The 14,555-nt window shown below is 40.9% G+C and overlaps 1 protein-coding gene across 5 annotated transcripts in view; it reads right to left on the reverse strand.

The window, feature by feature from the left end:
- The window catches only part of SLC4A4 (solute carrier family 4 member 4), a 351,691-nt gene that overhangs the window by 261,792 nt on the left and 75,344 nt on the right, over positions 1-14,555 (reverse strand). For all 5 annotated transcript variants that reach the window (XM_036852386.1, XM_036852389.1, XM_036852387.1 and 2 more), the window contains exon 3: positions 13,171-13,350. In XM_036852386.1, coding sequence (XP_036708281.1) covers positions 13,171-13,350 — 180 coding nt within the window. The remainder of the gene's footprint in view (positions 1-13,170; positions 13,351-14,555) is intronic.

Consider the following 14,555-nt stretch of genomic DNA (forward strand, 5'->3'; position numbering starts at 1 on the left):
AAGAATAATAAAGAATCGATATTGACAATGCAAATTGAATTTGGATGTGTACAGTGACTTTTAGATCTCATTCACTCTAGCTAGAAGCTGTGAAAAACTCTGATCTAACATTCTACCTAGTCACGCTAGTACAATGGTTAAGAACCTTTGCCTGGAGTCAGAGAAACAAACACCAGTGCCCTGGCAATGCCACTTGCCAACCATGTAATGTCAGGTGAGTCACTCACCTCTGTGTCCCTAACCCTGAAAATGAGGACATTAACCTCAGAGGGCTTTGATGAGGAAAACTAAGATTACAATTTCTAGGTCCCGGCAGGCAGAGTACACAGACCAGATCTTGTGTCCAATAAATGTTCATTGTTATTATTATCAGCAACATTTTATCAATGAAATTCAAGTCACCTTAAATAATGAGATTTATTCTCATTACTTCTCACAGCTCTCCTTTGTAAGAAGAGAGTGAAAGGACACGTAGACATATAAACAGACTAACCTAGAAAATATGAAGGGCTGCTCAGGCTCCCCAGCAATAATGACAAAGTTAAGAGATTCCAGGTCTTACTTCCTCTAAGTAAAAACACATTTTTTTACTGTTTATGGAATAAATAATGGAACTAAAATATTCATTCACCAATATTCATTAAAATATGTGTCAGCCACCCATCCTTTTCCATTAGGAAACATGCATTTCTCCAAGCACCGCCCAGTTCACTTAAGCTTACATCTCATTGGTCAGGACTAAGTCACGTGCCCCTCCCCCCCCCCCACCCGCCCACAAGGGAACCTGGAAAATCAATGTTTTCAGCTGCCACACTGCTGTCATGAACAAAACTGGGTTCTGAGGATAAAGAAGAAGAAGAGAATGGATATTAGACAGTCCACTAAGCAGAGTCTCCTAAAATGGACTTTCATGCTCGTTTAAGTACAGAAATATAATGACCACATTCTTTCCTTCTAAAGGGGGAAGGGATCTTTTGGTAGAAGCCCCTCAGCTTGTTTACCCTCCATGCTGGTCCATTCCTGGGTGAAGGAGCAGTGAAACCTAACCAGTTCCTCACTCCTCTCCCCTACCCTCCTGACATTCCTGATGCTCCAAGGCTCAACTCAAGTGCTCCTTCCTCTGTGAGGCCTCCTCCCACTCCCCCTGCCAAACCTAGGCATTTTCCTTGATGCCTTCATACCACCTTGTGTATAGCTCTACTACAGCAATTACCATAGTCTCTGCAATTTGTCTGATTTGTGTCATTTTCTCCACTTAACTGTCAGGTTTCTTTACGAAATTTTCATCTCTGCAGGCCCAGTGCCCAAGTCTATGCCTAAAAAGAAGAAAAGAAGAAGTACTCCTTAAATATATCTTGGATTGGATCAAAATGGATTAAATTGAATTGACTTGCGCTGCACTGCCTTGAAGGCTCAGGGATCTGACTGCAACTCTTTTCTCACCCTGCTGTGGTGGCTCACGGGGTGCCTGCCCCAGAACCATGAAGAATGATGACAAACTTACAAGCTTATGGTTCATACAAATAGATCATGTCTCAATGAGATCATGCATTAGCTTGGCTTTCTGGCCAAAAAGGAGAGTCAAAAAACAGTTACATTAGCTTATTTCCTCTCAGGGGAACTGTGGAGAAAGGAGTAAAAGTCACTGTTTACCAAACAAAAGGCTGAGAAAACATTTTTTTCATTTAAGACTGTGACAAATTAGTGAAAGTGACAAAAATAAATAAAAACCTACCACATACTCCAAAAGTTGCACAACTGCCTAAAAGCCAAACTGTAATTGTGAATGTGCTGGCATTTGGCACAGAGATCAGGATTTCAAGGAAGCGAGCCACTCTTTTATGAACACTACTAAACTGAAATGTCACAAGCAGCTTTTGATTAAACTATGATTGTCACAGTATATAGGAATGAACTAACATATGGTGTTTTTAAAATAAACTACTAACCACATCCAGTGGTTTCAATTAAAGAATGGTTCATTGCTTACAAAAATTCCCCTAGATCCAGCTGTCTTCCAAAAATGTCCCATTGCCTCACTGAATTTCCACTGTCATCAGGCAGATTACTAAAGGGCCAGTCTTGGATTTGATGTGGACACTCAGGGTAACCTCTGTAGAAAGTACTTTCCCCCAGCTTTGTCTTGTGGCTGAACAAATCCTGGGGGTAATCTCCTATAAGAAGTGTAAGTTGAATTGCAGTTATATTACATGGCCTACTAGAAGGCTTAGAGAAATTTAAAAGAATTTTTTTAGAATGCTAAATAAGGTTATACCATAGTGTTCTGGAATTTTTTTAAAAATAATAATTAAAAAGTATTAAGAAGAGGACTAGTAAGCTATAAGACCCAAGTTCCTGATAGAAGGAACATCTCAGAGATGACTCTAAAACCAATACAAGGAAGTAATGTAAATAGGTGAATGAAAGGAAGCTAGTTAGAGAACCACTGTCATCATTTCATAATCATAGAAAACTATCCCTGGGGAATTAAAGATAAGGCAGGTAGAGGCCACTTGAAACTTGTTTGAGGAGACCATGTAGACACCTGGTCCTGCTAAGAAATGGGGTTCTATTTTGAGGGGTGAGATGTTAGCCTCTGCCACTCACCCAGTGATTTTTCTGTTCTTTGGTCTCACTGTCTTTCTCGATAGTAAGGGTCCCTCCACATTCTCTCCTTCTCAGAATTTGTCGTCGCCTCTCTCTCCTTACCTTCAGTGCCATTCATGTGCTTTCTTCCTCTATCCGTACGACTGGCCAAAATGTAGAACTCAATGACATTTTAAAAAATCAATTGTTATTTAAAATAAATACAAACTTCATGTTGGTTTTTCTTCTTATACATTGCCCTTGAATGATCTCTTTTTCGTCTAAACTAGTATGAGCCTTCTATTAAAATAAGGTTCTCCACACCCACTCTTAAAGGCAGCACCTTCTCTCCACCTGCCAGACAAGGAAAGCATCTCTGTCACTTCTACTGTATATAAAATATGCAAAGCAGATCCTCAAAGTTATCCCATTATATTCACCACTTAGATGTTTTTACAAATGTCAGAAAGAATCATAAAATAATAGAACAAAAGGAGCTTAAAGAGAATGTGTCATAAACGTATTTCCAGTCCATTTCATAGAGGAAAAAAAATCTATAAACCTTCCAAGTTTGGTTCAAGCATGCAAATAAAGCTCAGAAAAAAAGTTTCCTCAAGCCACACACATCTGATCTAAATGAGTGGCCAGTGGAATACCAGTTATCCACCTCCAGTCCTTCTTAACTACAGTATCTTCTGCTCAAAATCTATATTTAAAAATTGGAGGAGCAAGGGAGAGTATTAGCTGTTTCTGGGTGTGGACATCAATAAAAAAATAATCCAAAAGTCTTTTTGAAATTCTTTGCTTGTTTGTTTCCTTGGTTTTTGTCTGTTTGGGGAATTCAGCAGTTTCACAAGAAGTAACAACCTAGAGTCAAAGAACTGACAGGATTTTAGAGTTGCTCATGCATGCATTCTGGATATTGGGTAAATCTGCAGTGAATTTCTAGTTAAAGAAATTGCTATCCCCATGACTTGGTAACAGAAATCACCCTATTTTCTGCTGAAAACAACTTCAGTTTTGAACAAACACAACTTGCTGTATGGTCCACATGTTTATTGGAAATTTGCATCCAGAAGTCACATTTTTCCATTACACCTAAGTTATTCCTTCCCAAAGCCTCGTAAATGAAGGAGAATCAATTAAATATAATTGCTTCCTCTGTGGCCCTTGTGGCAAAATTTGGTAACAGACAAAGGATAACTTTAATACAAATTGATGGATCACAATAAAACAGCTACCAGAAGTGGCTTCTAAGGGTATTGAGTATATCCTGCTTTTTTAAAAAATGGAATTCTGCTTGATTGGCAAATAGCGGAAGAATAAAAAATTTCAGGGATGCTCTTGTTTCAAAAACATTACATCATAATTCTGAGAAGGATGTACAAAGGTCACCTAAGTTCATCTCTGCAGCAACATGGACTACTCTGTTTATCCATAATAAACATACGTAACAATTCTTAAAATTCTCTATGTAAGACACTCCACAAACAGCCTTGGTGACATCAAGTGATTAACAAATCTCACTATCATAAGTAACCTCTTTTATATACTATCCTCACTCAGCACAGTGGAATACGAACCGCAAACAGTCATGCAGAGGCAAGCTTACTCCAATTCAACATGTTAATATGGTTCTTTAGTGAAATGTCATCTAAAATAATATTTTGCATTCTTGCATTGACATGCATATCTTCACACATTTTAATATTTTCTCATGAGAAAAAGTACGTTCAGCGTAGCACTTTTATTTCTGTTTCGAAAACATGAACAATTTCTATTTTATTTATGTGCTAATTAATCATTGCAAAACAAAGCTGTAGAACTATATAGCATGAGAAAAATTACTTTTCTCTCTTTTCATTTCACCATTATTCAACTCACCCTCTTGCACAACTCTGGTGATTTCTATTTTAATCACATTTCAATAAAATTTAGGTGGGGGGGATAGCATTTTTTTTTTTAACTAAGGTCGTCGTTAATACTAAATAATTACATAACCTTTCCTCTTCAGTTTTTATTTCTCAGACACAGCAGAATATTTTAAACCAACTGGTAATTTCTAGACATTTTATTTGTGCATCCACTCAAAGGATATGCTATTTCAGAACACGACTCAAAATAAGTACGAAATATTGCTCCTGCCCATGAGGCTCTAATGATATGGTTGGAGAGACGACACACAGCTGAATGAAAGAGGTAAGTCAACACTTGAAGCATCACAGGCCTAAGTACCAGAATATGTAATGTACTTGTAAAATAACATAAAATACTTGCCACAGGAGTTCAAAAACTGGGAAAGTCATTATGAGTTGGTGTAAATGCTCTCTTTAAGGCCTTGCTGAAAGAGAGTAAACCTATAATTTTCATTACACTACTTAAACTATTGAAAAAAGTAGAAGAAACTCCATTACATTCTCAATTTCTTTTTAAATGTCTATGGACCCCAAGTGAGGAACCTGCTTTCAGTAATGAGGAGCATTAGAAGGTTTTTTTTTATTACCATTATTGTTTGTTTAATTAAAGAGAGATTAGATGGAAGGGTTAATTAAAGAGAGACTAGATGGAAGGGACATTTTAGATACCTGGAAGCCTTGTCAGAAATAACTCCCTTCTAGGGAATTCCCTGGCAGCCCAGGGGTTGCGAGATACCTGGAAGCCTTGTCAGAAATAACTCCCTTCTAGGGAATTCCTTGGCAGTCCAGGGGTTGCGACTCTGTGCTTCCACTGCAGGGTGCATGGGCTCAATCCCTGGTCGGGGAACTAAGATCCCACATGCCATGTGACACCCCCCAAAAAAAAAGAACAGTGCATTTTAACAGTATGGAGGTTCCTTAAAAAACTAAAAATAGAATTACCATATGACCCAGCAATCCCACTACTGGGCATATACCCTGAGAAAAACATAATTTAAAAAGACACAAGCACCCCAATGTTCATTGCAGCACTATTTACAATAGCCAGGTCATGGAAGCAACCTAAATGTCCATCGACAGACAAATGGATAAAGAAGAAAAAATAAAATAAAATAAAAAGAAGATGTGGTACATATATACAATGGAATATTACTCAGCCATAAAAATGAATGAAGTTGGGTCATTTGTAGAGACGTGGATGGACCTAGAGACTGTCATACAGAGTGAAGTAAGTCAGAAAGAAAAACAAATATCGTAAATTAACACATATATGTGGAATATAGAAAAATGGTACAGATGAACTGGTTTGCAAGGCAGAAACAGAGACACAGATGTAGAGAACAAACGTATGGATACCCAGGGGGGAAAGTGGAGCGGTGAGGGGGGGATGAATTGGGAGATTGGGATTGACATATACACTCTAATATGTGTACAACAGATAACTAATAAGAACCTGGTGTATAGCACAGGGAACTCCACTTCACTGTACAGTAGAAACTAATACAACATTGTAAAACAGCTATACCCCAATTAAAAAAAAAAAAGAAATAACTCCCTTCTATTTCAAGTTAGACCCTAAAGGCAGAAAATCCAAATAAGAAGATAATGCCTTAGGAATTCAAAGGAAAGGGCAGACACAAGAGATACTTAGAAGGAAAAACCAAAAGGACTCAGTGAGTGGCTGATTATGGGAGAAAAAGAATAGGGAAGGATCAAGGATAACTGAGATTTTGATTATACAGGTAAGAGGATGATCGGGACTTGGTGCTCACAACACCTCTACAGAAATGTGATGAAAAGTCAAGTAACACTCCCCATCCATGGGAAAGTTATTAAAAGAACCCAACATTCCTGCTTCCAGATTGTGGTCATGGAAGAATTCCAGAGACTTTATTTATAGAGTATACCCATGGTCCCCCATGGTCCCACATCCCAACTTCTGCATCAACAGCTCAAACCCATAAAGCCCTGAATCTAAATCCCTGGTATTAAGAACCCATATAGTCCTTTAAGAATCTTTTTTTTTTTTCCTGATATGAGAAATTTCCTGAACAGAATACCATTTCAAGAAGATCCCTACCAGTATCTCTCATTTTTTCAGTGCATTCCAATCACACACATACTCACAAATACACTCAACACCCTCAAGCTTCCAATCTTATCCCTGAACCCAAACCACAGGATGTGTCCTGCCTTCTGTTGAGGAAGTAATACCTGTGACAGATAGTCATTTATACCCCCTTCACTTCTCTAGAGTATACTTCACAGCTTAAATTTCATATACCGCTCTAGTTTTCCCCCATTTTCCACCCCAAGTCACAGTCTCTTTTTAGCCCTGAGTACCCCAGCACCTGGAGCACAGTGGAACCCTCTGAGGCCTCCTGAACTCATGAGTCGCTATAAATAGCAGCAACATCAACTCTCCCATGACACACGTAAACGCACTATTCATAACATCGCACGGCATGATAAAATGAAATGACTATTGCAATAGAATAGGCAGGGGCAGTGAGAAATGACACCCTTCCATAGTGTAAAGGGCTGCCACTTGGAGGCCACTTCAAGGTGATTTCAAGAGAACTGCGTTTCCAGAATGCAAGGCTCCCTGAGAGGTTTGCATAGTTAACCAGCTAGAGAAGGCAGAAGCGCTACGACACAGAACTCCTGTACTCATCAGCATCACAGAGGAATAAACAGCAGTTATTCGTACCACACGAAACACAACATTGTTGAGCCAGCCTTGTGCCACCAAAAACACAAGTATGCCAAACATTTTTCCTCTCTGCACAGCACTGCCTTTGAGTCGCTGATGCGTCCCACCCAACTGCCCTTCTTCACCAGATTAATTTCACTGAGAAACACAAAGAAAGAGCCAGAAAGAGATCCTTCTCAGGAAAGAAGGAACAGCCCATTTGCTTGCTGGGGCCCCGAAGTGGGAATTCCAACTGTTGACTGAAGTCAAGGACACATTTGGTAAGCAGAGTCACTTGCTAGTGGCCCTATGTTACACAAAAGCACAGCACCATAGGCACATCACCTCTGCCCCGTGAAAGTCTTATTTCCTTGGTCCTTTCACCTGCCAGCCAGCGTCGAGGCTGTACCACTGGCAAGTTAAGAGACTTAGCTCTCCCAAAGATGCCTTTGGGAGCCAGGAGGCAAGCTGACAGCCAAAGCAAAGGAAGAACTAGTGGGACTTTGTAGTAGAAAAGGCCAGAAGAGCTTAAGAAACAGTGATTAACGTTCACAGGGAATTAATCTCTGCAAAGTTTTAGTCTGAAGCTTTGGCATTACCTGTGTACAATGGATGGGAAAAGATGAGCTTGAAGAAAATGTTCAGAATCACCCGAAATAATAACTGCTAACCGGATACACTTCCCATTTAATACTCAGAGCACTACGAAGTAACCTCTGTCATTATTCCCTTTTTACAGGAGCACAGAGAGCTTAAGTATCTTGCCAAGGCCACGCTGCTGGTATGAGCTGGGATTCGAACTCCGTGTGGCTTGAATATGTGCTCCTAACTGATACGATACACTACCTTTCCAGTAAAATTCCATCACAAGTGGCCCTTCTGAAAGGGCAAACTTTAAGTTTTCAATTACTTTTTAATACCAAAAGCCTTTGTTTCAGACCTAAAGATAAAGTACTTCCTCCTACGTACATAAGATGAAAGAGAAGAGGATGAAAAAGACGGTATATTTCTTTTGTGTTTTGTTTCCTAACAGGGACAGAATCTACCTCCTTTCACATACATTCCAAAGACTCCCTTCTCTCCTACATACTGCTTCATTTGGGGGATACACAAATGGCACACAGAAAATTTTTAAAATCTTACTTTGTGATATCAGCATTAAGGGTCTTGCCTAAAAACATTTAAGAATCAAGAAAAAGTAGGAAGGCACCCAGAAGAATGAGGTCAGGTGGGGGGAGGGCGCAGGGGTGTGTGTGCGCTGGGAAAAGGGGAAGTCAAATGACAAAACCCCAAATAATCTTGGCTCTTATGAAAAGGTACTCTGTTCATTTCCCCGGAAGCACCAAACAAAAGCAGCTGCCCATTTCTCTGCTTCAGTTTCCTGACTATAACTGGATCACCAACGGGCATCCATTGTTCCAGGCTCACAGAACAATGTTCACTAGCATAAATGCATCAGTTCTGGTACACATCCAAAGAGCTAAGAAAGAATACCACAAGACTGAATGAGTGTCTGTGTGCGCATACCCAGCGACCAGATTCCACCACGGGCAAGACATATGTGTGCGAGGCAGTTAGCACCGCCCAGCGCCGATGCATGTGCAAGCTTGTCAAGAGATATACTACACATCAGACCACTATGCTGAACAGGATGTTCTGCTTGTAGCTCTGTTTCCCAACATTGTACACATCTTCAGAGTCTCTGCAGTCACAGAGCAGCCTGTGATTCGCCCAGAAGCATCCCAGGACACTAACAAAACGCAAAGCGCAGGGGTCAAAACCGTCGATGGAAGGACGCTGCACTGTGTTTGCAGAGCCTAGCTCAGCCAGGACCACCTTCCCACCCAGAATGGGCAACCCTCAGAGGATGGCAGCTGCTAACTTCGGGGGAAAAAAAGTGCATGGTGGGGGAGGCGAAAGGATTATTTTTAAGAAAGAGCACAATCTAGCTTTTCTCTCCACCACCCACTCCACACCACCTCCTCGTTCCCTTGTCTCTCCTCCTGCCTGCTCTTCCATTTCACTTGTCTCCCCCAGCCTCTCTCCCCATTGCTCGTGTACCACACTTCTCACATGTGCGTTCTTCTCTGTGTCCCAAGCTGAGACACCAGCTCCGACAGCACGCTGAGAAGAGCAGCTGTGTGAGGACTCAGAGCTGCCGCTGCGCTCGGAGGGGAAACGAAGGTGGCTAGCCTCCTCCTCAGAGCTCCAGATGCAGAAGATTCAAAACGTGCATCCACTCTTTAGAAGCCCTGTCTTGAGACCAGAGCCACAGAGAAGAGAAAAAAGCATCTGCGTTATAAGTTAAATGAACCCCTTAATTATGTCATCTTCCTGATGTGCTTAAATACTGGAGGATATTTGGCTTACGTCTTGTTATAAATGTCCTTTACTATTCATTCTGTGCCTCCTTAATATGGCTTCTGAAGCCGAGCTGCCAGAGTTCTGGTCCGGAATAGTAAGCATTTTTAAATGTACGGGATGAATCCGTGTGCTCTGTGGATCAATTTCTTCCATCACCCGTGGGTGACAAGCAACTCAACACACTCAGGAGTCGTGTACCCAGACCAAAGTACCACTTTAGCAATAGTTAAAATAATGAGGCACTTCCCAAAGTGGCATAATTAAAAGTTAGGACCAGATTGAAATGGCAAGAGAAAAAGGCAGAGCAGCGAAATATAAAAGATCATGTGTGAGGATTAAAAACAAGAAAATCAACTGGATCTTTACCTATAATGTGGGAAATAGACCAACAGAAGCAATGTCTTCTGCTGTAGTAATCAACTGCTCTTCAATAAGCATTTATTAGGCACGTATATACCAGACACTGTACTAGGTGCCAGAGATAACACAGGGGAACAAAACAAACCGCATCCTAGCTCTCAGGGAGCTTACGATGTACCATCAGCACAAGACAAAACTGTAGGCTAAGAAAATTCCAAAGTGAGACATGTACTATGAAGGAAAGAGATAAGAACTGAGGGGGGACTAACACCGGAGAACCTACGTCAGACAGAGCAGTAGGGAAAGGCCTCTCTGAAGAGACAAAACTCTAAAGCTGGAACATAAAGGGAGAGAAAAGCTAACCAGGACCAGAATGAGTGACCGTTCCAGAAAGACGGGATTGCATGAGTAAAGGTCCTAAGGCAGAAGAGGTGTGGGCACCACTGAAAAAAATCACTGTGGCTGAATTAAAGTGAACAAGGAGCAAATAACACAAAGGACTCTGGTGAGACACGGTGGGCCCTAACGCCCGACCGAGATTTCATTCTAAGGAGTGAATGGCATGACCCGATTTAAACTTCCTGATGATCACTGCTGCCACTGTGTGGGAAGAGACTTGAAAGGCGGAGTCTGTCGCAGTTGCCTTCAGCAAGAAATGAGGATTCCCTGGACCACAATGTGGCAGCCAAATCAAAAAAGAGTAGACAGATTCAGACATATTTTAGAAGTAGAACCAACAGAAGTCATTGATGGATTGCATATGGAGGTGACAGCAAGGAAAAAAATCAGAGATGATTCTCATCAAGTTACTCTATTTCCATGTGCGGCTTCTTTAGAAGTTACAAGCATCACCTGCTACAATGCCAGGCCCTTGCAAGAATCCAGTCTACAGGACCTGGTATGTCTGTAAACATAAGTAACTCAAAAACCCTAGATCCAAGAACAACATAAACTGGCTGGGGCTGTTCCTGACAGACAGTAATGGCAGATATTTCAGTGAGTTTTCCCATAAGAATTTTATCTTCATGTTGGTGTCAGAGCCCTGTAGCTTCCCCCAAATCACAGGCTTAAATGTCTTTCTATATCTGAGTGCAACAATCTTAAGTAGAATTGCACCAGATAAACCAGCGACCAATCTCGTTAGTCTCCACGATAAGCAGTGGAGAAAATACAGTAATTTCTAAGAGGATCTTCAGGTCAAATTGGATGCCTCATGTCAAATATGTCATGTCACAGGCATATGACAGCATAACTTAGTGACTAGCAGAAGGTAACTAACTATAAAATACAAATTTATAACTCATTTCTTTTTTATCGTTGTCTTTAACAATGATGTCTCCATAGGATGGCTTCAGAAACCAAGTATACAACCCAATCCAGTACTCCCCAGGGACGAGACCTCTGAGGGTAAAGAGAATGAACTGCCTTTCTTATTTTACATGTTGTACTCAAACGGGTCCCCAAATGCCACAGAAAGCCACAGGACCCCCGTGGGAGACACAGGTTCAGTCTCAGTACCTTTCTGACCTGTTTATTCACTATTACCTACTTGAGTATTACTGGCATTGTTTCCACTGCCCTTCCTAAAAAGCTATTACATAATTATCATCTCAAAATCCCTTGGCCCATTTGTGTAGGTGAGCGTCTCTTTCCTTTTTAGTATTTATAGTGATGATGCACTCTTGTTCTTAAATTGCAGAATGGGAGATTATGAGAGAGAGAGAGACAGAGACAGAGAGAGACAGAGAGACAGATCACACACACACACAGTGGAGACGCACCTCTGATTCTGGCTTAGGCCTTGCCAAAACAGAGAGCAAATGGAGATAAACAGTAGTAATTTATTTGGAAAGGGATGTTATCTTTTGTTCCTCCAGACTATTAACTGTGAACTTTTTTGTCTGCATTTCAAGGAGTTTGCTTGAAACAGACCCCATTTTTTTAGTCAACATATGAACAGTTCCTTTCAGAAAGGCTCTCCCCCAACGTTCCAGTGAAAAGCACATAACTCTTGCCTCCTGCCCTCTGGTCCCCTCTAAGTCTTACATGTATTCCAACACTTTAAAATTTTAATTTAGTGGAACACCTCCAAACTGTCCTCAAAACTTTCCTCTTCAATGTGGTGGTCCACCTGATGGCTCCTCTCAGCGTAAGTACCTCTGTAGCTGCTAAGCCACTTGTTCAGCTCCAGGAGAGAGACTATTAAAAAAATTCACAGATTCACATCACTACACTTCACACCCTCTTTAATTTCACTCTGTAAATTCACTTTTCAACACACCTGAGCTGGTAATTCTAATTTGGCCTCTCATCACCTGCAAAGACTGAACTGGATCTTTATCTCCACCACCCCTAATAAAGCGTTTTATTGCAGGTTCCAGACTTCTGCAAGTGTAGCAAAGAGAGGAAGAACTGTGCTGAGCTCTGCCAACATGAAAAGCTGTCACTATGTAACTCCTGTTGGGGAATCTTCCCAAATTGGCATATGTTTCTACTGCTTCTCCCTTCTACAGCATATATTCATGCTCCCTTCAGCCACAAAGCTGCCCAGATAGCCAAACGTTCTCCATATCAAAAGAAACCAAAGCAAGAGACACATACACCTAAACACACATCCACCCTAGCGCTTGAATCCAAGGATGTGCTTTGACCTCCTGCTATTCTGTTCCTAATAACATCTCTATCCAAAGTATGATATCTAATAGGTTCAACCTTTCAAGAGCTGTGCCACTCTACATCCTTCTCTGATTTTCAGGATGCTTTCCCACTATTCCTTTTTAAATCAACCTAGCTAAATGTCACCTATATTCCTATAAATGTCATATATATATATATATATATTATATATATATATATATATATATATGTATGTATTTCTCATCTTGACCTACTATCTTAATAGAATCTATTTCTAAGCAGGAACAATCCAAAAATTTCTTGAAGAATCTCCCAGTTACTGTTGATAACTGCAGTTAAATACCATCTATAACATTCTGTCCTCCTTCACTAGTCAAAACACACAACCACGCCTAAACTCTGTCACATCTTTTCTGACCAGCTCAGAATTTTACCAGATCTCCTCCTAGACCAACCTGCTGGGACAAGAAAAGCCTCTCCAGAGACATTATGCTTCAGAGGCGACCACTCCGGTATCGCTGCGTCCCTCCCTGTTAGCCACAAGATCTTGACATGCGTCTTTCCCCAGGCTGCGGGAGTGAAGCAGAGAGGCACCCACACCCAGGGAGTACTCACTGAGAGGCTTTAGGACGCTGCTACCGGACTCATCCGCGTTCTCCACATCGGACTTGTCAGAGTAGTTCTCAGAGATTCTCTCCTTTTCCTTCTTTTCTCTGTGCCCTGCCTTTCTCTTGTGACGTCTCCTTCTCCTGTAGCTCTTTGGCACATGGACCCCGATGTAGATGGTGTGGTGGCCTGAGGAAGGTACACAAATCACCAGTCATTTCAAATCACAGTCTCCGCTGCAGAGAAATTGCTCAAGACCCACAGGTCAGAAAAAAATGTACTATGAATTCAACACTACCATTCCATATTTGACAAATAAACTGGAAAAATAAAATCTCCTCCCAATTTTCATTGCGCTAGACTGTAACTCAACCTGTTGGTTGGCACTAGGATTCAGTGAGGGTGTACTGTAATTCTATCCAGAGAGACTCTTTGTTTAGCAAAGTCAAAGAATACTGAACCGGAAATCAGGAATCCTTGATTCTGGTCATACCTCTGCCATCAATGAGCTATTTGACCTTGAGCATGTCCCTTAGCCATTCCAGGCCTCAATCTCATCATTTATATAATGAGAGGCTTAAATTGGGTAATCCCTAGAGGCCCTTCCAGTGCTAACCTTCCTGGAATCTGTGATTATACTGAACAGGGTGATGAAAAAGGAGCTCCTGGAACTGTGGGGGGGGGGGGGGGAGGGGGGAGATCTAACTCAAAGGTCAAGAGGTCATTCTGCGGGGTATAAGGTTTTACACTAAAACTTTTTTTACCCAATCAGCAGAATAGAGACTTAGAACTGGGACAAACTAAGAAAAAATAAGACATACTTGGAGAGAAAATTTTAGAAATACTCAAATGTTCACACTAGGAAACAGCTAAAATGAATGTCAGCTACAGTGCCATTCTCATTTTTCTTTTTTCGTTTGCAAAAGTTTCTAAAAACTGGTTGTTGCAGTGATAAAAATAAACCCAGCCCAGTAAAGATTGCCTTGAAGAGAAGGGCATGAGGAAAAAAGATTGTGAAATGCTTTTAGTTCTCTAGATGGAAGGAGCTGCAAAACTGACAAGTGGTATTATTTTTACAAAATCTGATAAGACAGAAAAAAAAGAGGAACTCAAAGTTCTACATTTTTTTTTTAATTGGAAAACTTTTACTTTCACTTTATATACAGTCTAACTTCTGAATGCGGGAACCACCATTTCGGAAGTAATGTGAAAACTTCTCTCTTTTTTTTTTGAATTGCAAATAGGAATTGCAAAAAAGATGAGATAATCTACGAATTTCCTTTCGCATTCTGGCATTATTCCTTGATGACCACTTTACAGTGCTGCAGACAATATCACACACCCACATGCAATATACATACATGAAAATGTCTGATGTAAATGCTGTGAATTCC

Source organism: Balaenoptera musculus, chromosome 5 (assembly GCF_009873245.2).
Source record: "Balaenoptera musculus isolate JJ_BM4_2016_0621 chromosome 5, mBalMus1.pri.v3, whole genome shotgun sequence".
Taxonomy (NCBI): domain Eukaryota; kingdom Metazoa; phylum Chordata; class Mammalia; order Artiodactyla; family Balaenopteridae; genus Balaenoptera; species Balaenoptera musculus.